The sequence below is a fragment of the Scleropages formosus genome, chromosome 9, assembly GCF_900964775.1.
Source record: "Scleropages formosus chromosome 9, fSclFor1.1, whole genome shotgun sequence".
NCBI lineage: Eukaryota > Metazoa > Chordata > Actinopteri > Osteoglossiformes > Osteoglossidae > Scleropages > Scleropages formosus.
This window is the reverse complement of record NC_041814.1, coordinates 28,289,327-28,317,062: the sequence shown is the minus strand read 5'-3', so window position 1 is coordinate 28,317,062 and position 27,736 is coordinate 28,289,327. Positions and strand designations below refer to the sequence as shown.

General features: G+C 44.0%; 1 protein-coding gene and 1 long non-coding RNA gene across 11 annotated transcripts in view; one reads left to right on the top strand and one right to left on the bottom strand.

The window, feature by feature from the left end:
* The first annotated feature begins 452 nt into the window (after positions 1–452).
* LOC114911320 (uncharacterized) lies at positions 453–27,733 on the top strand. The gene is made up of 4 exons (XR_003797926.1): positions 453–526; positions 1,006–1,059; positions 25,554–25,716; positions 27,050–27,733. It is a non-coding gene; the product is annotated as an uncharacterized LOC114911320 (long non-coding RNA).
* The window catches only part of kiaa1217 (KIAA1217 ortholog), a 123,629-nt gene continuing 114,793 nt past the window's right edge, over positions 18,901–27,736 (bottom strand). For 4 of the 10 annotated variants that reach the window (XM_029255112.1, XM_029255117.1, XM_029255116.1 and 1 more), the window contains 5 exons: positions 26,698–26,802; positions 24,072–24,152; positions 22,043–23,668; positions 21,388–21,519; positions 18,903–20,564 (listed from right to left, as the gene is read on the bottom strand). In XM_029255112.1, the coding sequence (XP_029110945.1) occupies positions 20,040–20,564; positions 21,388–21,519; positions 22,043–23,668; positions 24,072–24,152; positions 26,698–26,802 (2,469 nt within the window). In that variant the 3' untranslated portion in view covers positions 18,903–20,039. Of the gene's footprint in view, positions 20,565–21,387; positions 21,520–22,042; positions 23,669–24,071; positions 24,153–26,697; positions 26,803–27,736 lie in introns of all 10 variants that reach the window. The other 6 variants (XM_029255118.1, XM_029255110.1, XM_029255111.1 and 3 more) reach the window with 6 other exon arrangements.

Here is a 27,736-nt window from a genome sequence, read left to right as displayed (position 1 = left end):
TTGCAGCATCTTTTTAAATAACTTTTATTGCAGAACTTTTAAGACAATATATAACAAATTTATGATTGCTTTTCAAATAAAGCGTATTTGTTAAAATACTTTTCGATATAATGGCCCTTCATCACTATTAATCTTTAAAAGTATGAATAGTCTTACAGAAGGAGAAACTCAAACTGCCTTCAGCGCAAAATTGCGTTGTGGCGCGAAAACGAGCAGGACTCAACCATTGCATATCAGGGGTTTAATTTGTTTCAGGTAGAACTTGAAACATTTTTAGTATTTTCGGTTTAAGTTTGCACAGTGTATGACATTTCATTTTTATAAAATTGAAAAAAAAACATATGCTGTTTTCGCCTCATTATTTCTGTAAAGTTTAGAAAAGAGTGTTTTTTTCGAAACGGTGTTTAGGTAGGACCCCATCATGCCGCTCGTTGGTACGGTCTACGTTGCCGCACTCTTCGTGTGCCAGAGATGGGATTAGTTTTTCTCGCCGGTCGAAGTAAACCGTTTCGCGAAAGATTTAAACGTATGCAAATATATAAAAATTAACATACCATATTAAACTCGTATCTTAATACAGCTGTCCTATAGGTTTCTCTTTTTATTAACTGTTATGTTAATTACGTTGAAGTACAACGCACGTCATCTCTCACGTCACGAGTCTTAACTTATTTTTAACTTAAGTTTAAGCACATTAAGTTGCACTGAAACGATTAATTAATGGTTATTGCGATTAAATGATGTCGAAAGTTAATATTTGGGTGTGAAACCTTGATTTACGAAGAAATATCACATATTTGTTCCTAAAATAGTGCAAAATTAGTAAAATACGTACCTGTATGAACCCGCGAGCTAGAAGTGCAATGTGGGAAATAGTCTTTCTAAGGCTACAGTGAACCTATAATAATGTTTGTCAATATAATATAAAGTTATAGTGTAGAATGTCACAGAAAATAGCATTTGTAAGATGTATGAGAGTTCAAATTTAATGTGTTTTTTTCACAGAACAGTTACTGTGGTTGGACTGTGTGGAGCACATTTTCATCTCATCACTTTCAGGTAGGCCTATTTTGTGAGTAAAGACTTGTTTTATTTATATTTTTGCACTGGGAAAAAAGTAAATCCATTGTGCAGTCTGAAGGAATATATATTTCACATTTACATATATTTATTTAGCAGACTTTTTTTTCCAAAGGCACATATAACTCAGAGAGAAGCTCTGAGGTGCAGGTGTGATTCTCAAAGTGCAGTGAGTGAGTCTGTCTGATGCCATTGTTCAAACCAGCTTACATTACATATGTAGCTGCATATGGAATTGATAAGTTGGAATCAAATCACACATCCTCTTGTGATATGCTTGAGCAAAGTTCTTACCCTAAAATTGGTCCATCAAAAAGTTGCCCGACTGTTTCAATGCATAAATAATTGTAGGTAGCTTAAGATTGTAAGCTACTTTGAAGAAAATCGTCAGCTGAATGAATAAATGTGAATGTACCCAGAGTCTGAGTCTGTGCTGATGTAGAGCACATTTTTTAGCATGCAAAGATAGATAAAGTAAATGAATTTATTTTGGTAACTTTGAAAGAACTTTGATACACCCTGATTGAGCCGATTTCACCCAACCCTGGCTCGTGATGCCATAACCTTATAACTTTAGGTATAGCTTTTTGCAAGTGCCTTTCAGTCAGTTTCAGCTGTTGAGCCTGACAAATAGAGAATATTCTTTGCTCCACTTGGGTCCTTAGTGCTGAACAGGCTATGTCCATTGTGATTGTGATTGAGTCTTTTCATCTGTATCCTGGTTGTCGTTTTTTCCCTTCAACTTTTTCCAGCATTACAGTTTTTTCAAGTTCAGTCTTCTCGTAATGTACCCACAATATGATAACCTCATCATTTGTGCTTCCACTGAGAGTTCTGTCTTGCTTTGATCCAGCATCCATCTCTTTGTTTGCCTGGACTTTGGAAATTAGACAAGTTTGCATATAATGACATTATATTATGTGAGGGGGGGAGGAATAATATGAGCCAAAATTTCAAAAAAGAAGTTAATACAATAAAGCTGCAACTGTTAAAGAAGATTTAATGTTATCTTGTAATAATTCATTTTCTAGGACTCTGGAGTTGATCAGCCAGATATAAGAACTACTGTAAGGAGATTATAATCATAATCAAGATGCTGGGCCATGTTCATGTTATCTCAGCAGCCTCCTCTGACACTTGTTTATAGTTTCTGACTCATTTGTGGTTATCGGTGTTAGCTTGGCCGTTGAATTCCAAGTTAATATATGGCGCTATGGCTCCTTCTTTCGAAGAAGTGTTGTTTTACCTAGTTTGTTGCTGGCTGAAATACCAAATGAAAATTCTGAACGCCATATAGCAGTCCGCATTTTATTATCTCATCACAGCAGTTTTTCTAGAAAAAAATGCGGTACATGTATTTTATTAAAATTTTCATGGACTATCTAGATTGAAAATGATTTTTGCATTTTTTTTTTTTTAAAATTCAAAATGTATTACCTTTGCAGAGGTTCTTTCAAAAATAACATTTGTCATGTGCCTGTGACATTCAAGCATGTCTTTGAAAGTACTTTTTTTTTTTTTTTTTTTGTTCTTGCTCCCATTTTGATATCTGTCTTATCTGTCCCTGAACAAGGAGGTTTTGTGGAGCGTGTGGCTGGATCAGCCGGCTGTAGCAGGCCAGGCAGCTCTCTGTCAGGAGTCTGTATGTTCCGTGGCCTCGGGGTATTACGTCTCATTGCTACCCCCCCCTTTTTCACTGTGTTTTGAAAGGAAGCAGGAGCTCTCACTCTGCTCTGAACCTGCGTGACCCAACAGCTATGACAGTTCCAGTTGCTGCCCCTTCCATGCTGTCTGACTCGTTGGGCACATAAGGGACTGTGAGCATCTCTCCTAGGCTTCTGTTAAGTCATGTGACATTCTGGGGCTTGGTGGGGCTGCCAGAGTTTGAAATGAGCATGTATTGATTTAGCTCAGACCAAAATATCTCATAACACACTGTCTGGAGTGATCTTAGTTTGTTTCACCCCTTCTAAATTTATTTTTATTTTTTTGTAAATCTTATATTAAACTGAGATGTAAATAAACAGCACTGAACTTGGAAAAAGTCTGATCTCTGTCTGGACAACGCATTCAGAATTGTTTTCCACAGTAAGCTGGGAACAAATTACTAAATTTCTTTACTTCAGCAGAGTGTCAAAATTTATACAGATTTTTTTTCCCTCCTATTGGGTACTGCATAACCTTTGGTAACTTGTTATTGAGATGTTTTGTCATCACAGATGCAAAAATTCATTAAATTGATTGAGGTAGACATTACAAGCCAAGGGACAACAACTGCTGACAGATTCACGTCCCAGGAAGGGCTTTGCTGGCATATGCTAGACCAAAGTATATGGGATTTATATATTTTTTTAAGTTAATTATTAAAAAAACCTTTAGATTTTGTTCCTCTGGGTCTTTTGGTGGTGAGTGAGCTAAACTCTACTTTTGAACAAATGTCAGTACTGACCTCAGCTAGAATGCATGGAAAAGAACAAAATGCACGTCTCATTTTAATGTGGATTTGTGGGGGTCAGCAAAGCCCTTCTGGCTCGGAATGAGTAACAGACTATTTTCTGTTTGCTCCATAATGACAGAACCGTTTCCCTAAATGTCAAACCAAATTCCTGAGTGTTTGAAAAAGCCTGAGAGCCTTCCGCATGTTTACTTCTCAAATTCTTCATGATGTGCTTCCCTGGGCTTGGTTGCAGCTACCCTGCAATCATAGCAGGTGGCCTCCTCACCACCTTGGTGGAACGAAGAAAACACTTTCTGCCTTATCGCTGCTTGAATCCGACATCTGTCAGTTTTGACGGTCCTTGGACAGGGTTAGGGTTTATCTCTTTTCTGTGGTGGCTTTTGGCTTTAAGTGTTTGTCTCGTCTGGGTTGTGGTTGGACTATGAAGGGTTTATCACATTCCGCTTGAGAGATTCTGAGAGATTATCTTGACTGTTTTGAACTAGAGTTACTAAGGGTTTATCTCATCTCTGATGAAGTAGATCATCAAGAGTTTTGTCCTATCTGATTTAAAATAGGCCTACCAAGATATTGTCTTCTCTGGTTTGAAGGAGGAATACTGAGTGTTTATTTTGTCTGGGTTGATCTAGGGCTACCAAGGGCTTATATAATTTCATCGGTGGTAGGGCCATTGAGGGCTGCTTTTATCCTGTTTGGGGTATGGCTACCAAGGGTTAATCCTGGGTGGAGGCAGAGCTGTTGAGGATTTATCTCGTCCTGTTTGGTGTAAGGCTGTCTCGCCTGTATTGCCAGCCTGTTGGGTTCCTCTGAGTCACCAACAGCCGGCGGTGGGGGTCAAGACTCTCCCTCTACAGGTACTTGTTTCTCCTATTTGTTGTCAAATAAAAGTGGAGGGACAAGACTGTGAATCAGAGGGGATCATTGCTTGTACTCTCTGCAGCCTTGATAGGGGAAAATCCTTTACATCAGTGTTGCATATTCATTCATTAATTTCATTCATCTGCATTTGTTTGCTTTTGATTTGCTTTTAATGTGTTTCGCAAGTTGCAGTGAATTACTGAGGAAAAAATGTTAACTTAATTTCTCTTTGACTAAAGCTTTTACATGACACAAAATCCATGAAAGCCTTTGTTTTCTGTCAGTAACTGCCTAGCTTTTACCACATAACTCAATTACTGGTGTCCCTCATTACTTCTCTGCTCCATTATTTTAGGATATTTGCTAGGAGATAATGTTTAGTGTATCATTTAGTTGCATATGAAGAAGATATTCTGTTCAATGCTTTGTAAAAATCAGCTTTAAAAAATACCGATTTGACTGACCTGTCCCATAGTTCCCTTTTTATACTGTACATTCAACCTTTTTTCTTTCAAAAAAGGTACCTTTCAACTAAGAAAAAAACCCCAGGTAACTCTGCTTTTTCCAAATTCTTTCACTGGACAGATGTTTGCGTGTCTTTCAAAAAAGTAAAACATTTGCATCTCCTTGGTGATCAGAGTTAAATAGTCGTCGGCACGTTCAGCTCACCGGGGCTTAGCATGCAGTTTTCACACGCAGTCCTTTTATACTGGTAATCTGCAGCAATTGACGACAAAACATGAGCAGTTTGCTTAAGAATAGTCACTGAGTAATAGTTACTGTCAAATGGCACTGCGGCTTTTTGCTCTTTTCACGTTTACCTCAATTAGGAAGTGACAGGAGGTAACTTTCCGAGAGAGCTCTAAGGGCAGGAGCCTTTTATGGTATAAAGCACCTAACTTGAAATCTTTTGTTTTTCTTCTCTGCTCCTTCCTTTTATTATTCTTTCTTCTGCTGGTACTAAGGAGGTTGGATTTGAGCCTCACAACCTGAAGGATTCGCTTCTTCATCATCATCCCACCTGCTGCCTCAGCAGTTTGTGCGCCACGTGCGCCACCTCCACCATGGCACACACAGCAGGAAGTGGAAAGTCACATCTCTGAGCTCCTGCTAAATGTCTCTGCGATTCTCAGGGGTTTCTCAGTGCAGTGCTTCCGCCTGTAAATGCCATTTAAATGTCCTTCCCCACCCAGCTCGGCCAGTGGCTTCTGCGGGAGGGACTAGTGTGTGCGAGAGGAGGTGGAAACATGGTTACCGAGGCTTGAATTGAGGTCGGTCCTGGTCAGTCTGAGCCAGCTGAGTTTACTGTCCTCCCTGTGCCATTAATTATCTGGTGATTAAAACACTTCACTTGGTACAGCAACCATGTATTTAAGTCTGAACTGAAGGGTAGCTAAAAGCCGCCCAGTGAGAGACCCCCCCCCCCCCCCCCACTTCTGACTGGTTCCCAGGTGTAAATTGTTTTTTTCTTTTTTTAATATATTGACTGAGTCACAGCCTAAGTGTCTCCTGTTTTTATTTTTAAGAAAATGTGTTTTCACAGGAGTAAGAAGAAGGGCTGGCCTTAGGCACCCATCGCTGCATAATGTGATAGACACCAGCATTGTATGGCAGCGCACCCTGCACCCTGTGTTCCTTGCCCTCCTCCAACCCCTGCACCTTTTCCTTTGACATCCGTGAATATTGTTTATCTCTTGGTTTCATTCTGTACTGTCCTGAACCCGTGATCTCGCTGTGCAGAGACCCAGAGCCTCATCTGAACTTTGGCTGTGTCATATGTTGTCAACAGTCTGGCATTTCCCTGAACATAATTGATTTTATTTTTAATCTTTTTTTACCCCACCCTGGCCCCTGACCTTCGAGAATTAAAAAATGCACAATCTGGTTCCGAATTTGAGCCGGTTTAAGTAGTATACATACAGTATTCGTTCATCGTTCTGCATTTACAATAGCTTCTTTTGGTTTAGCTCTTTGTCGCTCAAATGCGAATATCTCTCAGAGGTACATCTGTTTAAGACGCTGTCAATGTCGCTGCGTCATGCTGTGGCATTCGATCAGAATGCTTTGGTGAATGTTCCTTGATGTGTGGACTTATGGGCTGTCTGTATTTATTTATACTCGGATTCTGTGGCGATAGACCATAATGGGAGCTCTTGCGCTGCTTGAGGGCAAATTTAATTGGACCTCCGCATGGTGGCCAACCACGGCGGAAACACCTCCTGTGGCCTGGCCAGGTGCTTGCAGGTAGCCTGCTGTCGGTGGCAACAGTGGCAGTGCTCCCTCCAGGGATGCAGCATCTCATGCAGAGCAAAATAAACCCTGCGGTGGAGGGAGGAGCTGTTTGCCAGCAAGGAGAAAACACTCTACTGCCAGTTGTCGGGGCTGTGGAGGTCACACGTGGGCCTGATGCTGAGAACACTGGCAAAAAAATGTGATTCTCAGTCAATGCTTTTTTTTTTATGTGTAGCACTGGTGCCTCAACAGTTCCAGAGCTGTGTGTTTGGACATGGGTTTGAATCCAGCTCTGTGTGTGGAGGTTGAATGTTCTCTCCCCGTGTGTGCGTGGGTTTCCTCCGGGTGATCTGGTTTCTTCCCATGTTCCATAGACGTGAATTCAGGTGAACTGGTCACTCTGAGCCATCCTTAGTGTGTGTGTTGTTGAATGTGTATGTAAGATTGCCTTATGATACTGTGGTATCCTGTCCAGGGTATACCATGATTCTAGACTGCTGTGACCCTGGACTGGACATACTGTTGTTAATAATGGGTGGGTGGATAGATGACCTGTTTTTTAGAGAAAATTTGTACTTTTGCAACTATTTGTAACTGATGTTAGAGTATTTTTGCTCTAGGTGTACATATAAGTTCATGTAATGTGGCTTAGAATATAGAGGACTGCTGGACAGCCACTTGACTGTGCACCTGTTTTACCATAAGACACCTGTTCTTTTACACCAAAAGGTATAACTGCTAACTTAAATGAAAGGTGAGATCTGCTCCCTGCGGCAAATTTTATTTGTGAAATTAGTATCCCTGTGAGAAGAAAATTTAATTTAACCCGTTAATGAGTCGGCAAGGGATTTGTTGGTGAAGAAAACTGCCTCTCATCACACGTTGTGCCTCTGCTCATTCCCTGGAGAAGCATGGCCGAACCCCCTTGAGGTGGTGCCCTCTCAAAGAGGAACATTAAAATTGCCTCCACAAGGTCGTCTCTCACAAAGGCTTCTGGGAAACGATCGTTGCGAGATGATGATTGGCATCTGGAGGACAAAGTGAAAAGGCATTCCAACTCACACCGATGTCCTTTCATTTCTGTCCAACAAAAAAATATTCACTTTTTTGTACGGTTTGAGATGAAAAACAATTTGGACATTAGACACCGTCAGATGTTCACACAGAACCAGACATATTTACCTTATTCAGATGTGCTCCGTTTGTTGTCTTTTGTGGGATTCCGTTTCATCTCTTCTCACCACCTCAGCCCTTTTTTCGAGACGCTCTTTGTTCTCACGTCGTAATGTTCTGATGTGCACATGGAAACCCACCGTGTCGGTTACCTTCAGCGTGCCAAAATCACGTCTCAAGCCTTTTAGGTAATCGTGCACATATTGAAAGTATTTTTGTATCTGTGACGTGAGCTCTTCTGCAAGTGCCCCCTCCAACAACTATTACCTTCTCTTATGTGTCATTACGCCCGGCTCCATGATATCCTCATCATTTCCCCAGTTCTGCCCAGTAACAGTGCGGCCCTTAAGCTGGGATTACAATGTAAAAACGTTCACCTTTGGGACACTTTGCGTGGTTATAGTGCGGATCACACTGCATCTAGAGCAACGGTGCAGCTTAATGAACCTGTATCACAGCTGTAGCTGTAAAAGACCTGCAGCATAAGAGGTTCTCAAAAGAAAATCAGGCTGTTTTGAAACAGAAATCTATCACCATCTTTTTTATTTATTTATTTTTTGGCTGACCTTATTTGTTATAGCCTCAGAGAGCCCTCAGCTGTGCGGCGAGGAACGATCGTAGCATCGCAATCATTGTTTCAGGCATAGATTTCAATTTTTTTTTCCACGCATTTCAAGTCCACCCCAACCCCCCCCACGGTGCGCGTAAAGGACCCATCAGCCTAATCTCAGTGGCAATCAGAAGCTATTATGAGTAGCGACATTATGTGTCATCGGCAGAGAAGGCTAACCCGGGGACGGATATGAGGAGCGCAGACCTCTGCATCCCAGCCTGGCCGAATGAGCGAGCGCCGAATCGCGCCGGTAGCTGTCCAGACAGCAATCAGCAGCCTCCATGTGTCACGGGCAGAATGCAGAAGTGACAGCACATGTGGTCATACTTCTCTAGCTGGGGTTTCAGGGTCAATTACGCCCACACACATGCTGCTCGGGTCTCTCCTCCTGATCCCCGTGTCTCTCCATCGGATTCCTCAGTCTTACATCTTGCGTCTTGATTTTGTGGTCAGTTCCCCCGCTCTTGTGACTGGGTTGAGAAATATAAAATGCTGCTGTAAAAGCTATTTTTTTTGGGTGAAATGATGTTAAAGCGAGAGCAAAAGTGAAAGGTGTCGCCCAGCCAAAGCGATCTGGGTACCGAATGAGAAATGCAGGTGCACCAGGTAAATTGAATTGGCTCGTTTTATTTCGTAAAGGCGAAATAAATAAATCTGCGAGATTTCTAGGTGTAAAGGCAGCTGCTCTTCCACAGCTGGAAGCAGCGAAAGAACAGTTGCCTTTATGCCTAGAAATCTCGTAGAGACAAGAACGTTCATAAACATTGTGCATCAATGGTTTATCATACACCCATCTAACACCAAACTGGATAGTTAACATTTATTTGTTTAACTGACGCTTTTCTGAGAAGCGGTTTATAATATTGGGCTTTTTACACCTATTTGCTTATTTATACAGCTGGGTAATTTTTACGGGAGCAATTTGACATAAATACCTTGCTGAAGGGTACTACAGCCAGAAGTGACATTCAGTTTGTTATTGATGCAACAAATCTCTGAACCTGCATCCAGCCATTCATTGTTGGTAACAACTTGTTCAGTGCAAGGTTCCAGTTGTCTGGAGCCTATCCCAGAAACATTACAGAGCACTCAGCTAGCGCTTCCTTTCAGAGTGGGGGGAAAAAGTGAATCTGTACACTTCTGGATTATACCCAGTAATATCTGCTAAATTCTAGGTGTGGACACTTGTTTGGATTAATGTGTCCGTCCATCCGTTCATCTGTCCATCAGCAACTGTTTGTTCAGTGCAGGGTCACAGTGGTCCAGAGCCTATTCCAGAAGCAGCTTGCACCCTGGGTGGGAGATCACTATATAGCAACAACATTGTATTGTATAGTATGAAAACTGCAACTGACTGCAGCCATGTCTGAATTCAACCAGAGCCCAGGAGCGGAGGCACCAGTGCTAACTGCTGCTCCACTTTGCCTCTGCTGATCACCCACATATGATATGACCGAACACACGCGTGCTTCTAATTTAAAGGCTCTACTTTGACTGCAGGCTCTAACAGCTCTGTGAGGCTGGGACCTGTTGAGAGAACAACCCAATGGTGCCCCTCATCCTGCCATTTCCAGGGACTCCTCACCTTGGCGAACCCTAACAGGGGTCTACTGCCTTCCTTCAACACTTCAGTGTACTGGGGTAGCAGAAGACACAGCAGAGCACCGGTGTAGACTCACGGTGAATATTTTTAACAAAAAGTCATGATATTGAAGGACCTTTACATGAGGTGTCATGTAGGGTTGTCGTGTGTTACCGAGCACTGTGGTGGTTCGGCGCGCCATGCCGCTTGGTGTCTCCTCTCTCCTCTCGCCTTTCAAGCAATGGCGTGCCCACAAACGTCACACTTGTAGACATCGAACAGGAAGCCTGTCTACTTTAAAGCGCTATTTTTGATTCTCTCCGATTACGGGAATGTCGACGGCATTTAGAACGCGGCACTCGGATTAGCATATGTGCCAATTTCTCCTTTGTTAATTATTAATGCAAATGAGGCCTCGGATCTTTGATTAACTTGCTTAAAGTTCCTTGTTGCACAGTGATTTTCCTCGAAGATTTGTTCTGTCACGACACTTTTAGAAAGTATTGGGAAAAGTCGCTGTATTAATTAACCTTACATGCTGAAATAATGTATTGCCATATTAATTACCACACTATTTTCTGCCTTTAGTGCTTTGACATGTGAACTATATGTTTTGTGTTAAATATAATATGACTTCGGAACCGAAGGCTAATTACTGCAGATGTGCTTTGGGATTAATTAATTTGTACACTTGCATATGTTCTAATTATTTTATCTTGCCAATTAATATGAAGTAAGCAAGTAAGAATGCCATTTTAGCCCTGTTGTATTGTGTTATTATCGGATTTCTTTAGACCACATCTCTTATGCTTGGGGCTAATTTGACGTTCACGTCCTGCTTGTTTAAGACTAAAGCAGGAACATGTACTCATGGGCCCCTGCTGCTCTGGCTGCTTTTTGTGACAGTTTTAGCAAATTTGGCCATCTGGATTTTGTCGGGACTGTAACCCATTTCTCACGTCTGTGAGACCGAGTGTTATTTCAGGGGAACCGTCATAAATGGAACTGCTGTGACTATGAAGTGCTGCTTATGAAAACAAACAACGCCTTTCCACAAAATGGACCCAGGCGTCTGCCAGTCAAAGAGTGATTACATAGGAGCACTGAGGTGTGCCGAACGAGCAGGAGTATGGCCCAAATCGAGCGCTTCCAGCTCCACCATCACCGGATTCTCAGACAGATCACAAATTTTTATACGCTTACAAACCATTTTTTTTTTTATTGGTGAGTGAACAGCCCAGCATAGTCAGTGCCACCATAGTTGCAAGTCTTTGCAGAAATACTGCCTTTTTCTGCCCTCTCTTTTTAGCTTTCATTGGGTGAGTTATAGACCCTGTAGCTGCTGAAAGGGTTCGAGAGCATGACACGAGAAAGCAGTGCCGCAGAGGAGCTGTAGAAGGGTTTCCTTGTTCTCTGCAGGGAGAGAGAGATGCGCAAACGCCAGCACCCCTGGAGGCCCGGAGAACCTCTTTATGGGTATTAATGCTCCGCTAGTGGATTTTTCCAAAAATGTACATTCGTTCTCTCAGGTTTTACTCAGTGGGGAAAGGACGTGAAAAAGGTTTGTTCTTTGGAGATGCCATTTATTGTGAATTAAACATGTTGCCGGAAGAAAATTAGTTAGGAAAACATAATTAGTGTACTCGCTGCGTTTCATTTCAGTGATTGCATTTTGAATTGCAATGGAAGTGTTTCCATATTTCATAGCATGAATAATCAAAAAACATGTATGATAATTTCATCCATTGACTTTCATAAGGTGAAGCAAGGGTCAGTTGTTTTCTTTCTTTCTTTAAATTAATGGTGTTGTAGTTTAGTTATTCAGTTATTAAACAAAGACTTCTACATCCAGAGAGGGGGCGCAGTGGGTTGGACCGGGTCCTGCTCTCCGGTGGGTCTGGGGTTCGAGTCCCGCTTGGGGTGCCTTGCGACGGACTGGCATCCCGTCCTGGGTGTGTCCCCTCCCCCTCCAGCCTTACGCTGAGTTGCCGGGTTAGGCTCCGGTTCCCCGCGACCCCGTATGGGACAAGCGGTTCAGAAAGTGTGTGTGTGTGTGTGTGTGTTCTACATCCTGTTCCAAAGGAGGAGAGAAGGGATAAGACAGAATCAGGACCTCACTCTAATTTTTTTCTTAATACTGTGGTACATACCAGGTTACATTCTCTTTAAGGGTATTGGAAAGATATTACCTTTAGGACCTGATTATGATAATGTTTTGGCTGAATTTATCTGAGTGACTCAGAATGTTCAGTTTGTACACTAAGCTCCTTACAGTGATTTACCCATTCATGCAGCTGGGTAATTTTTGCTGTATCAGTTCAGGGTAAGTACTGGGGTAAGTTGGTCAAGGGCACTGCTGCAGGAGGTGGGATTCAAGCCAAGGTCCTTTGATTTGCAGGGCATCAGCCCAACATACCATAAAGTACCAGTGCAGCCGTTGCGTTTACAGTGGTGAGTTTACTCTTTGAAGCTTGTGCTCAGTGCAGCTTATTCTTCAGATGTTTGTACATTTGCTTTCACCAAGAGAACGAGTTCTGTTGGAGCACGTTGGCACGCTGACAACATGTAGCTCATAAGTGTGTGTGAATGGTGTCGTGAGAACGTGATACGAGCCGCTTGTGCACTTTGTGCGATGCTAAATAATTTTCAGTGGAACAGTTTGGCACACAAGGACATCACGGAGACCACTTCAATGCGCTCTGCATTTTCAAATCATTTTCGGAATCCGCCGTCAAGCATTTATTCCACAGCCTCCTGCCAGACGCACTCTGAATATTTGATACATGTGCAAATAACCTTGACATTTTAGGAGAAGACGTACGTTTTTGTATCCATTTTTTTCCACCCAGTGGATACGTTTTCCACGGTGCTCGTAGTCAGCGTGGATCACACACATCGGCGCTCTTACAGCAAGCTAAAGAGATCCTCAAACGAGCCCACAGGCCCACAGTCCAGCTGTGTTTGGGTTCATTAGTTCAGTAGCTGGAGTTCTGAGCTCAAACTTCTTGTCCCAGTCTTGTGCTGAGCTCAAACCTTATTGAAATGGTGCCTTACCAGCACTTCCCTCCTGTAATTTTTTTTCAGTTTTTTGGTAAAAACCTTTCCAGATTACACAGCGAGATGAAAATATATTTCACTTGTTTAACACCACGAATGAGAAAATAAGCGCAGAATATGTTGGATATCATAGTATCGCTCCCATAATTAACTCATTACAGTAAGCTGATTTCTTTGTCCAAAGTCACTTATGACAATATGGATTTTGTGCAATAACCTAGTGAGAATGATTTACCCATTTCTGTATCATGGTAATATTTTTTGTAACAATTCAGGGTAAATACCTTGATCAAGGGTACTACAGCAAGAGCACACACACATGCTGTCTGAGACCGCTTGTCCCGAGTGGGGTTGCGGCGAACTGGAGCCTAATCTGGCAACACAGGGCGCAAGACTGGAGGGGAAGGGGACACACCCCGGACGGGACAGCAAGAGCAGTAAAGTGATGACTGTTTGGCCTGTTTCTTAACTGCTATGTATGAATAAAAGCTGAAAAGGACTCATTGTCCTTTCTCACATATTGACAAATGCATGATCGTGGTCCGCACTCCCACATGTCAGTTAGCTTGTGCCTACAGCCTTCTTGTCTTTTGCTCTTATTTACTGGGGTGTGGTGCAAGATGCAGTAACTGAGACATTTTTTTTGGGGTGCGTAGCCCAGCATCACAGATGGGGGGGGGGGGGGTGCTGTGAGCCATTGCTGTGGACCCTGTTGAGGGGAATGTGTGGTGGCAGCTCTTCCATGGACGCCTTTCTAGGTGTCCGTCAGCCACCTGGTTTTACTCGCACACTTTCACACATATAAAAACATGGTAACAGAAGGTGACCTTTCCCAAAGTGAGGATGTGAGCACGCAGAATGCAAACGGCCTGATTAATGCTCCAGTTTTCAGTGGTATATGATGCGGTTAGTTCAGTGGAACAGTCTCTTTGCAGAGAAGTCTCTGGCCACATGCTCTGTAAAATAATTATAATAAAAAGTGGCATTTGACAAAGCTGTTATTTTGTGGCTCTATGTGCTGTTTGATTTGAAAGGGTTTATCGTTTATATGAATTTAAATGTTAGAGGCCTGCACCCCATCTGGTTATGTGGTAAAATGAAGCTCCTGTTAATGTCAGATGACAGTGATTTAGTCAGTGATTGACAGTGATTTGATGTTTGATGTCACAGCACAATGCGCTCTATTGTTAGGTTACGTGTGTGAAAATACAGTTCTCTTTCTCTCTCTGTGTGTGTGTGTGTGTGTGTGTGTGTGTGTGTGTGTGTGTGTGTGTGTGTGAGTGAGTGAGTGAGAGAGAGAGAGAGAGGCACCACATCCCTCTGGGCAAAAGAAGACTTTCAGGAGGATGACACACCCAGCGGGGCTCAAATAAAAGAATACATGACATCTGAAGGGCCCATAATTGTTTTTTTTTTTTTAATACTTTCTTTCTCTCTCTTCAGGCCTGCTCCTGTGAGAAATAAGGCTGATTTGAATAATTTGCATTCTCGATTAAAAAGCCGTCGAAATAATTACGCAGAAAACTTTCTCATCTTCTGCCAAGATCCGCCGTCTCCCCGAGCTCCCTTGGTGTGTGTGAAAGGTTTTAACGTCTAAATTAGCTTGACTGCGGTGCCCAGCGGCATCGGGATCAGAGGCGTGCGGGGGTTTCTGGCTCGTTCGCTCCGTCGCTGCATCACTCCATCGCTCCTTGGCCCGGCCTGAACTGTCGGGTCGATAGGTTAAGCGAAATGATACATTTTAATTATCGACGGAATGTTTCCTTTATGTAGCCTTAGACGTCTTGGTCTTTTTTGTGCTCAGACTTTGGACATGTCGCCCTGCTGGCTAGCCAGCGCTCGATATTTTCAGCTCACGTGTTCGTGCGGCTCTTTGGTCATTAGTCGCTGCGCGTTATCATAACCATTTCAAACTGGGGTTCTCAGCGTGGTCTCCGACATCACCGAGACTGGTCTTAATTACCAGATTCAAATTATCCTGTGAGGAAATTATCCCACTCGATTAGGGCTCTTATTTTCAGCATGGAGAGCATTCAAATCTCTCAGGCCCTCTGTCTGATAATGAACCAAGAACATCCTGCAGATCTGTGCTTTAACTCATTAGCGAGGTGCTCACCCTCAGTGGGACATTTACTGTAGAAATGCCCGGGGCACAGTAATGGCCCCACCTCTACAGGTGTCACAACCCAGGTCTTTTTTCTTTTGTCTTGTATATTTATGTTTTGTGAGTTGATTGAAAATGGTCACGGTCCTTTGCCATCACTGGGTTCGGTCCTAGTGTTCACATGCATTCGTGAATAGGGCTGTTTTGCGAATGGACCTAATTTGCATGTCACACGGCGACACCTGTTGGTCTGAGATACGGGAAGAGTAACCGTCGCTGCGACGCCAGGCCTGTCACCCCTTTCCACCCCTCTTACACTGGAAGGGGGGCTTTTCTCTCACAGGCAGTTATGTTTTTTGTGTGAAAAATCTGCTGCTTTTAGCTATCGGTTGAGGAGAGGAGGTGCTGAAATTATGTTTTTAAATTGTTTTAAATTTTTTGAAAAACAAGAACTCAGCATTGCATAATTCTGCTCAGTTTCTTACTGTTGAAGTTACCTTATTCCATGCAGAAGGCAGTGAGGAGATACTGCATTTCAAGCATTAGATAATGCAATTAAATTATATTGTTAATATTTTTGCATAGTTGCTGCCCTCTGGTGATATTACTGGGATTTATTCTTCATGTGGAGGGGGGTGGTGGCGCAGTGGGTTGGACCACAGTCCTGCTCTCCGGTGGGTCTGGGGTTCGAGTCCCGCTTGGGGTGCCTTGCGACGGACTGGCATCCCGTCCTGGGTGTGTCCCCTCCCCCTCCGGCCTTACGCCCTGTGTTACTGGGTAGGCTCTGGTTCCCCGCGACCCTGTATGGGACAGGCGGTTCTGAAAATGTGTGTGTGTGTGTGTGTGTGTAAATGAATTTCCCAGTTTCACTGTTCTCCTGCATACATGTCCTAAGTTCAGCTGTTTTCAATCAGCTCTGCAGGGTCTGAACCTGGAAATGTACTAACTGTATATATAAACTGTATATTAACTCTATAAATATGTGCATATACATTAAGGAGCTTTCAGTGAAAACTTTCAAATTTTTTAAAGAAGGAGTTGTGAGTGGGGGGTGATGGGGCGTTGTTACACTCAGGTTAAGTGAGTGGCAGGTGGCCTAGTAGTTAGAGCTTCTGCTTTAGAACCAAAGGCCCCAGGTTTGAATCCAACCTCCTGCTTTAGTGCCCTTGATCAGGTACTTACCCTAAATTTATACAGTAAAAAAATACTGGTGTGCTCTGCTAGACATGTTTACTAAAACAATGGTTTGAGAACACATGATAAATGATGAATGAAGATTATTCATTCACTTTTGTTTTCTTCAAAGCTTATTAAATTTTTAAAAACGAATGCAAATCTCCAGTTAAAGCTTCAGATCTTTCCAGCTGTCTGCCGTAGGCCTGAAATACGACGGATTGCATACACTGCAGAGTGAAGTGTTACTGCCTGTTTTGAGGAATGATACCAAGGTCTATTCAATACAAATGACGAGGTTGTCGGTGCGTGCAAGTGAGAGCTGAAAGCAGGCATCCCAGCTGTCACTAATAACATTTTCTTTCATTCATTCATTCATTTATTGTCAGTAACCTCTTGTCCAGTGCAAGATCATTTTGGTCTGTGGCAACAGCTGGTAGTGTAATGGTTAGAGCTACTGCCTTTGGACCCAAAGGTTCAAATCCCACCTCCAGCTGTAGTACCCTTGAGGAAGGTACATACCCTGAATTGTTCCAGTAAAATTACCCAGCTGTATAAATGGGTGAATAATTGTAAAGTAGCTTAACATTATAATTTGCTTTAGTGCAAAGCATCAGCTAAATGAATAAATGTAAATATCTGGAGTGTCTCCCGGAGATGTGGTACACCCTTCGCTGAGATGCTAGTCCATGTCATTGCAGTCTCTCTCACACACACACAGAGAGGAACAAAACAGGACCTGTCAACTGCTCTTCTCATAATGTAGCAGTTGTGCACCATCTCTTGGACACCTACATGAACTGCAGCAAGTAAAGCAATATAAACTGTGTGTGTGTGTGTGTGTGTGTACGCGCTGTGATTATTTCAACCAAGGAGACACTGAGGAACACTGCTGTCTTGGAGTATTCAACCAGTATGCTGGGCATGTGCTAATGTGTGGATGCATACGGTTTCATTCTCTTAGTAGTGAACCTAAGACACACAAATATTTGCCACATAAAAGGTTGTATTGATGCTGCAGTAATGCACATGTTATATTCAGAGATAACTAATAATCCCATACAGTTACTATATTACTTCAGCATGTTTCTGGAGAAGTTGTACTTTTCCAAGCAGTTTTTGTTATTGATACTTATTATACCGGAGTACATGTATATAGGAAACAAATGTATTTTTGTGTTACATTCGTTTGCTTCTTCTCAGTTCTTCAAAATATTTTAAGTTTAAAAAGCAATCCGGTCCCTTCCAGCTAATACGTTTGGATTTCGTTGCCTGTCGACAGCTGTCCATCACCGTGGTTGTTACAGTGAAGCGTTAGCAGCGGCACATCATTAGACATTCATGTATCACCAGTTATGAGCTGTGTTTTATCACCTCGCTTCTCTGTGTAAAGAGACCAGTCACAGGCTAGGGTTTAGTCCTGCCTCGATTGACCACCTAGTCGCTGAACCTGACCACAAATGTGTTTAATAACTGGATTATGTTCAAAGTTGGATTTTATAACACTTAAAAGCAGGTGTTATTTGGCAAATGATGTGTATTTTTAGCATGTGGACTGCACATGTAGACTATTGTAATATTTTGAAGCATGCTAACAGTAAGTTAAAAAAAATTCTCATTTAAATATACAGTTATTGTTCTTAAGTACTTTGATTACAGCTACTGGAGAGTTGAGTGAACATATGCAGTAGTCGTAGAACTAAATTCTAGAAATTTACCAAATATGTTAATATGCAAATTGCATGTGCCTCTTATACAAAAGTGTGATGACATTGGCAGTTAACTTTAACTTTGGTGAATTATCCTTTGTCCTTTAATGAAAGGGCTGCACCCAGGGTGGAGTTGCAACAAATGTGTGAATATCAATTCCTGAACTTCACATTTGGTGAAATGTAATATTGTTATCTTAAATCCTATGAACACGTTTTTCTAATATTACAGAAAAGCTGCTGTCACGCCCTTGATCAGAGTACTTGTCTTGCCAAAAGTACCCAGCTCTAGGTATATAATTATACCGTGCTTAGCCCCCACACAGACTCACTGCATTTAACAAAAGTGTGATTTATTTAAAAAAAAAAAAAAAATCTTTAACCCCTACCAGACTACGGGCTTTTGTTTTCTGAATACTTGAATAGTTTGACATGATCTAATTTTAGTGTCACATCATTCTTAATTTACTGCAAAGGTAAGTTTCATGTAAAGTTTGAATTTATGAAAAAATGCTTAACATTGCATGTGTTCCAGAATATTAAAAACATAACATGATTCAGAGTATAATTTCACTAGGGTAATTTTCATGATAAATGAATGACCTTATGAAAATCATATCTCAGTCCAGGCTGACTTGATTTGCTTAGCCATCTATACAGCAGGATAAATTTTACTGTATGAATTCAGGACAGGTACCTTGAGCAGGAGGGAGATTGAAACCCTAGTCCTTGACATTATGCTACCTGCTCGGCCCAGTTCATACAAAGGGTAACTGCAGTGCAACATAATACAAATGTAAGCAGGTCTACTTTTCAGAGAGATGCTGAGCGTGTGTTCTACCTGTCAAATCAAGATTCAATAAATAAATGCACAAGCAACTTTGCAGAACTTTATTCTCTTTCAATACCATCACAATTTTGTTCCTTGCAACCACCTTTTTATGCAGTATGGTTTAAAGCTTTACAAAATGAGAAAACTAAATATTTACAAAAATCTATCTGTGCAAACATAATTCTTCTTTTACATCAGCGTCAAATATCTCTTCTAAAATATCTGAAAGGCATGCTTAGAAATAAACTTTGGTATGTTAACAAAACTATACTAAGCTCCTCGAGAAATACGCGCTTATGTACACACGGTGGTAAGTCGCTGCTATCCTTTACTATAGTATTAAACATCGATAACTACTGACTTCGGCAACAGAGACCTGGGCAAAGCTGCAGAAGGTATATTAAGATGAGACTCTACAGGTGAGGTTCCCACAGTCTCTTCAATCGGTAACTTTTACTTGCAATTAAACACAGACAGCTTGGAAAATAGGCACAATAACTACCGAAGACAGTTTGACCTCATGACCCAGACATCAGTCTGCTATATTTTAACGACTCGGCAGTGCACGGGTTGCTAATGGAAACGAAACACAAAAATAAGTCCGCGCAGTTTCTTTTAAAAATGTTAATATATTGTTCTTAATCTAAAAGGTATTTACCTATGGGTTAAATTTCAGACAACATAAAAAAAACATTTTGATCAAAATATACTATAGTCATCCAGTTTTCTTTTCAAAAAATAAGTTTTTCTTGGATTACACCTTAATTCTCTATGTTCATCCCTTCTCATATTTTAGTAATAAAAAAAAAAAAAAAGTCAATGCCATGGAGTATGAACACAGTACAGAGGGGAAAACGAAGAAAATCCATTACTGAAAACATCCACTTTGATTCATGTTCTGCAGAAGTAAATGAGCCCAGAATTACCTGCTGTGCGGTGAAACAGCACATTACTGTCGACGCCTCTATCCAATTTACAACCGGTGCACCAGCAATGGACCACATGCTGTATACAGAAATGGAAAGCATGGGTATGTGGATGCTACCAAATCAAAACTGAAAACCAAATAAATGAGGGAGGGGAAAAGACAGATGAAGGCAAGCATCTGTTCTGCGTTTTGCCATGGCGACCATGGGAAGGTCCGCCCACAAAACAGAGGAGGGGCCCGTTAGGATGCGTCCTTGGCGGAGGATGTGGCGGATGGGACCGCGGGCTTTCCGTTCAGCGGCTTGTAGCTGGTGAAGCTGGGTGTGTGTATGGTTCGCACGCTCCTCGCACCTTGAATCAGGGGGGTGGGGGACACGGGGGAAAGAGGGGAAGTGTGGAAGGAACAGGCGGAAGAGGACGAAGAAGGGGAAGGCCTGCCATTGTGGGTCTGTGGTGAGAAGGAGACAGCGTGGCTTTTACCGGTGTAGGTGGGACTGGGGAGCTTGAGAGAGCCGTTAGAGAGGGAGGGGATGTTGGAGGGGGTGGGGCCAGGGGCAAGGCGGGTTGCTGGAGAGGGTGGGATTGAGGACTTGGAGGAGGAGGAGGAGTGAGAGGAGGAGTTAATAGCGTTAGTAGTGTCTGAGTTAGGAGCAGACAAAGGACTGCTTTTCCCAGAGTTAGGACAAAAGGCTGGGATCTTAGAAGCAGGTAAAGTTGGGGATGTAGCTTTAATATCCCCACCAGCTTTCTTAGCCGTTCCGTTTGCCTGCAAACAAAGATGCCAGGAGATACGGTTTGTCAAAAAAAAGAAAAAACGTTATGCACAAATATGTACAAAAAATAAAGCCAGACAACACTACATAACTACAGGGTCTAACACAAGTTATTTACAGAACGAAACTCAACCGAAAAAACCAAAAGACACGATCTGTCACCATCACTGGGGTTACTGGTGCCTTTTTTTTGCGCAGAGCTGGACACCGATGGGGGCAGGAAAAATGCGGACAGAGGGATAGAGCTGCGTGCACATGCATGTGAGCTAGGGGCGGGGCCGGAGAGGTCAGTAGGAGGAGCACGTATAGGTTGTGGGGTTTAGGGGAAGGGTTTAGTAGTGGGTGTTGGGTAGGAGTACCCATCACTCCCAGAAGGTAGATGGGCCCATTACAGTTCGATCAGCAGCCGGATCAGTGGGTGTTAGGGGACTGGGTGGTCTTTCTTAAACTCAAAAAAAATTGAAGAAAGAAAAATTCTTCCTTTTCAACCGTATCAGAAGCCATGAACCACGTGGACATGCAGAAGCGAATGGAGTCGTTACAGGTGTAACAGTTGGGAAACATGCCATCAGCAGACGCAGGCAGCCATCGACAGATCCAGGCTGGTCACCTTAACTTCCTTAAACCACACATCCTTTGACCACAAAAAAAAAACCGTAAAAATACCCCACAGCTTTGGTTTCTCACAGATTCCCGGTGTTTTCGCTCTTTCTTTCTCTCTCTGTTTACTGATTCTAACCCGAACGTGATCCCTTTTTCTGCCACAAGAGGAAGGTCCCCGCAGACGAAGACGAAGCCAGCCTACAGTAAGACTACCTGTCGGAACTGCCTCTGGGGGTCCTGGAGCTTTTGTTGCTTGCCCGCTTTGTCCGTGCCCCCGGGCAGCTGCCTGGCCTTGGCAGACGCGGGCACCGGCATCCGACTAGGAGAGGAGGCAGGGTTGGCACTCTGAGAGGATTTAAATTAAGAAAAAGAGAAAAAAGAAACCGTATTGGAGGGAGAACGCAAGACAAGAGCACACGAGTCAATGCTGAGCTCAACTGGCTGTGACATCTGTGACCGCAAACGTGAGCAGTGTGTGAGAGGACCGCACCGCATGCACACCATCATCAACATGCGCCAGAGCAGAGATCAAATCACAAGTATTAAAAAAGTCATTATGACCCGAAGACAACAATTTCGGAACGAGAAGTCCATCCCTGCTCGAGTCCGGGGGGTTGAGAATTTTATCAGTGAGATCGGAGAGAGAAAGAAAGAAAAAAAAATTTTTTAAAAATCACAAAAATGGCACGTCCACAGTTAGGCCATCTGTAATCACACAGAGTTAAGGAGAAGTGTCCCAGCCATTCCCATCACCTGGAAACATATTTGCTGTAAAATCAGTTGTTAGGAAGGGGGTAGGGGGGAGCGAAGGGGAAGACCCAAACGGTACCAAGCCACCAGCGCAAAGCATGAGGAGCTAGGCGGACACCTGTTCGCTGGTGGCGCTGGCAGGCCGGGGCAGAAGCTGTGGTTTGGACTTCTTACGATGGGAGGTCTTACGGGGCAAGGAGGCAGGGGAAGCGGCCTGCTTTGAGGGACAGTTTGCCGTCTCTTCCCAGGCGTCTCTGGGTCTGACATCCGTTGCCTGGATCTGACACTTTTCGGACCACTGGGGAGCGGGACCATCGGGCGACCTGGGGCCCATCTCGCTGATGGTGGTCTCCAGCTGCTTGATGGTTTGCTCCAGGCTGTCCAGGGTCCTGTACGTACTCTTACGGATCTCGTCCGTCCTGCACTGGGAATCCGGCGACCCGGTGCTGCCCGAGTCAGACGGATACTTCGCCCGGCCTATTTCGAACCTCCTCGCTTCCTTCTGCTCTTTCAAGGTCCCGTCTGGTTCTTCCTCCTCATCGTAGACGACAACCTGTAAGGTTTTCTTCCCCGTCTTTGTCCCGGTGCGAATAGCCTGACTGAGTGCCGCTAGCTGCTTTTTGGGGAATTTGAATCGGAATTTTCTCTTGCCGTCCTGCTTGCTGTCACCCGCGGGTTCGTTCGGGGTCTCCTGAACCGCCAATGGTGGACCCTTGGGAAGGCTGCCTGCGGTGAGCTCGGGTGAGCTGTGACAGCTCTGGCCATTCGCTGTGCTCACGGCACCCTCCACAACATCAGGACTCGGTTTTACCTGGGCACCACTCCCCTCCGAATCAAGTGCCTCCGCCTCCTCGCTCTCCTCCTCGATCCGCTCCTCTGCCAGCATCCTCTCCAGCTCCTCCTCGCACTCAAATATGGTAGACAGCCGCTTGTAGGCAGAACGGATATCCATGGGCTCATCAAAGATGATGATCACAGGCTTCTTATCGAAGCCGTTCTCCTCCTGCGTGGTCATCTCGCGGTTCTCACCCACCTTGACCGTCTGCACGTTGCCCGCTTTGGTGCTGACGATCTGCTGGTACTCCCCACGCGACAGGGCCTGCACCCTGCTCTCGGTTATCATGAAGGCGATGTTATCGGGGGGAGGTGGGCCTTCCTCTCCAGGAAGGTCTGGACTCAGGGAGGCGCCCTCTGCCTCTACATACTGCGACGGCCATGGTGGGGGTGGCTTGTTGTTAGTGACCGTCGCCAGAGTTCCTTGTTCTAGTTGGTGGGGATTGCTGAACCCTGCCTCTGTGACGCTTACGGGTTCAACCTCTAGACCTGCTTTTGGCAGCACTGCTTCCGCAGTGGGGAACAGACCTGAAGGAACCTTCAATCTGAAGGAGGAAGAGACTCCCTCGTTTGAGAACCTGCTGTGGACTGGTCCGCTCTCAAGCACCCCTCCCTCCTGAGCAGAGCTTGATGACTCTGTGGCTTTCTCTGGGTCATTCCCCCCACAGAGGCCCACCTTCAGGGGATCTGCAGACATTACTGTGGTGAGATTTGGCGGCCCGTCCGCTGCCGGGCGCTCAGGAACAAGGGGAGGCTCGTCTGCGGCTAATTCCTGCTGTCTTTGGGAAATGTCATAAATATTCGCATGTGCAACCTGTGAGGGAGCAACGGTGGTGACTCTGCTGTCCGGCCGATCTTCCGCGGTACACGAAGGCTCTTTGGATATCTGGGCCGTGACGTAATAAATGACCTGTAGAGGTAGGAAAAGCCATTAAAATAAACCACCCCATCAAGTCCACACCTGTAATACCTCATGTATGGTGGAAGGAGTATGGTTTGCACAAGTCTAATGTACCTTCTGCTTGTCGTGCATGTGTTTTGTGATAATTTTATGTTGAGCTCAGTAGGAGAGGCTGATTCTGAGCCATGGCTTCATTTGTTTTTATTCTCTCGTTTGATCAAAAATGCGTGTCTGAACATATGGGCTGGGTCAACAGCAGTGCGTGCGCTCAGATAACCAGTCACTGTGACCTCTGTGAATTGCTCTACTCCCATTTGGCAAAAGCGACATGTTAGCACAGTTTTCTGATGAATGTGAGAATGGGCTTGTTTAGAGCCGCAAGCGTGCGTGTGGGGTGGAACGGGTGGCGTACCCCAGGACTCTGGCGCATTGCGTCATTTCCATTCTCGTCCTTGTGTGCCACTTTCTCTTCGTGCCGCAGCTCAGCTTTCTGCTATAGGACAGTTCACGAGGACAACATTATTGCACAGTGGCTTCAATGATGGCGCTGTAATGGTGCCCATGTGGTCTCCACCTGACACTAGACAATAGTTGGGTAACTGCTATAAGGCATCCAATTCACATGTCTTTGGAACAAAAGGTCTAAATTGGGTAAGAGAAACTGCATTTGAACCCGATACCATAAGATGAGTGTACGAGCACAGCTGGGACCAAACGTCTGTCCGTAATCTGATTTGTCCAAAGATCAAAAATCCTTCTACTAGTAAGTCACAGGCAGCAGAACCTTAAAAATTCAGACATCTCTAAATTTTTCTGCTGGTGACACTATAAAAGTCTCAGTCACATAAATGGTACTACATTAATATTTCTATTGTAGCTACATCACAAAGTCCTTCAGTGTAGATTTCTGACCCATTTATCCCAGATACGTGCTATTTGCTATTGATTATGAATGCCAGATATGAGCTATAAACAGTTTGGTAGTGGTATGGTGGTTGCCTGTCTGTTTGGGACACAGTGGGTAATGCTGATACCTCATAGCTCTTTAACTACTCAACTGCACTGTTGATAAGCCACTTGCATTCCCTCCCGTACCTAGAAAACCAGGCCCCTTGCTATTATGAGTTGTCTGACTTAAAGGCACTTCCCTTGTTTCCCACCATCCTCTTCTGTTTGGATGCTCTTTACTGCCATCTCTCAGCTGCTTATGGTACTACAGGTCGCTTTTGTTCCAGCAAAGAAAAGCTTTACAAAATAAACAAGTGAGGAAAATGCAACAAACTGTAAAATGTTTTGCATCTTCAAAAATTGGTGTGTTACGTGAAGAGCCAATGTTTATTACTGTCCTTATTCAGTAAAGTAGCCAGTAGGTGTCAATTACTTGAAGAGGACTTCATGAAGCAACCAGAGTCATGTTGAATTAGATGCCTTATAGGTTTGTACATTTATCTTCTGGGATCACAAGCCCTGAAATTTAGAACTTTTAAATGTCACATCTCACACCACTCCAACTTGTGTGTGTGCAGTTTACCACAAGGTGGTAGATGCCTATAAAGTTAAACACTACACACATGCGGACAGGTTTAAAACATGTTATAAGTTAATACAGTTACGCTTTGTGATCATTGAAGCTCAGGAAACTCCATCCAGGGTTGTTAGTAGCCAATATCTGCTACCATTCCCACAGTGATATTTCAAACTCATTCAGAGAGAGAGAAAACAATGACATTCTGAATTCTAAATGTAGACTCTCTGGGACTTCAGAGAGGAAGCAAGACTTGCAGGACAGCAGACAGGAAAGTGGTTTAAATGTGAGAAAAGACGACAGTTGGGCAATTGCAGCTGCTGTGTTTTTCATCAGTGCTGCTTTGTTTCCCGGCCGCAACCACATTAGGTTCAGATCCCCAGATCCGGAGTGGCGGAGACGAGCGCCGTGAGGCGTCCAGTGCAGACATAACGTGATACAAACCTGAGATGAACCAGCGAGCTGCAATAGCAGAGTGGAGCTGGAGATGTTATCTGGGTTTTCGTCACTTACTCCAGCCCCCGACAACAAGGTAGGTGGAGCAGCAGTTATTGTACGATACCTTCTGTTGAATTCAGAACAAAAATGAACTGGGGATATGAGCAGTTGATGTTGGGCACCATTATTATCCATCACATATTAACTTCCAACCTATGAAAATTAACTAACCAGGTAAAGAGGAGGGGAAGAGGTATTTGTTGAAGTTTTGGTTTAAGAAAAGTGCAAATGCCAAGTGGTCAACCAGACCTGGTGAACCGAGTCTGTAAACACAAAGAACCTGAACGGGTACTGATCTGTGCCCAGGACCTGAAGAGGAACCCTAAAGTACTACGGCTCTAGGGCTCCTCTACAGTGTCTAGTAGTTGAAAACCGAACCGTTACTTGTAGAACACGTCTCCCATTTTACTCCTCTGCGGGAAGGATGCTGTGTAGATAATGAAATATGCGCGGCACACGTTCAGTCATCGTTGTGTCAGATGGGGGGTAGGTAATTAATGTTCCTTATTCAAGGTCCAGACAAAAACGTTTTAAACTGTTAAAAACTGGAACCCTCAAGTGGTGGGAAATGGGATGCAACCGGTGCAGTGCTAACAATACACAACTGAAAGCAAAACGCAACACAAATACTTGGCACTGTCTCAATTTGAAGGTTATTTTATTTACAAAACAAGAGCAGTCAGGGTAGCACTCCAGTTGGGTTTCACTTACACATCAGTCACCGCATTGTCGTCAAATTTCCATGGCAAGAGAAACTCAAATCAGCTGCAATTTTGATCGCAGACTCAAGTGCTCTGAGAGCACAGGGTGAGAAATGTGGGAAATACAGGAGAAATACCAGAAGCAGCAACATCCATCAAGCTGTTAAGTATCATTAGAGAGTGGCAGGCAGCACTGGTGTGAGTGGCAGAATGGTTAGGGGCGGGGCTTAGAGGGCCCACGTGTGGGGTCAAATGGCAGCCAGCTGCAGCAGGCAACGAGGCGGGGGCAGGCTAAACCTTACTGTGCTGTTTACCTTGCGCTCTCTGGGTGAGATTAATGCCCCGGCTCGGAGCTCTCTGACCTGGGGTTCGACAAACCGTTTCAGCCCTACGTCCTTTAGCGCACACTTCTGGAAGACCTGTAGAGCCAAAGTGCATGTACATTTCATACCTGCGTTGTGTGTGAGCTGCACCCCGATACTCAGAGCGATGCGTAAAGTGGCAAACTGGCGGTACTTCTCATCAACATCGGAAGTACTGTAATTACTAGCAGTGCAACAGAATTGTGCAGCACAAGTTGTGTTTGACCTGCTAAAGTGTTCCCACGAGCCTTAGTTCTTGAATTAGGAGCTGATGTAGTGAAATGAGCTCCGTTTCTCCCCTCAGGGCTGCTGAATCCCTCCCATCATTCAAGAAGGTCTCAGACCCATTTCTACCCTGATCTTCTCCATAATGCGTCCGACACCATCTGCTATGAGTATTTTTGTATTTACTGTTTTAATGTCACTTCTATAGGCAGCTACTTGAGGGGTGTGAACCACCAATATGGTGGTGTCAGATAGACAATCCTACATTTGTGTTGAAGCTCTTTGTTTTTGGTACACTTTTGTTTGCTTAAACACCACTTTGGAGAAAAGCACCTGCCAAATACATGAATGTTATTCAAAGTATGCAAGTGTTGCAGTAATCCACGTGTCCACATGTTGGCCTGGCGTTTGTCTGAAAGTGTATTTCATTTCCAGTGGAATGGGATGTGTGTGAAGAACACTGAGGGCCAGAGCCACAGCTGTCCTGCAGTCTCATTCTGTGAGGTAGGTGCAGGGGGTCTGATACCATGTTTGACCACACAAAGCTCCCTGACCCCTGAGGCTGTGTGTGCTGACTGAACAAAGGCAGGGTGTGCAGTGCTGGTCCTTCTGCCACAGACGTGCTGCCTGTAATCCCACATGGTATGCGAAAGGATACCCAAAGTACCGAGACAGGAGAAAACCCCCAGGAAGTCCCGCTCCGAGGAGAATAAGACAGACGGGCAGGTCACACACGTTCCCACAAAAGAGCACACAAGCTTGGAAA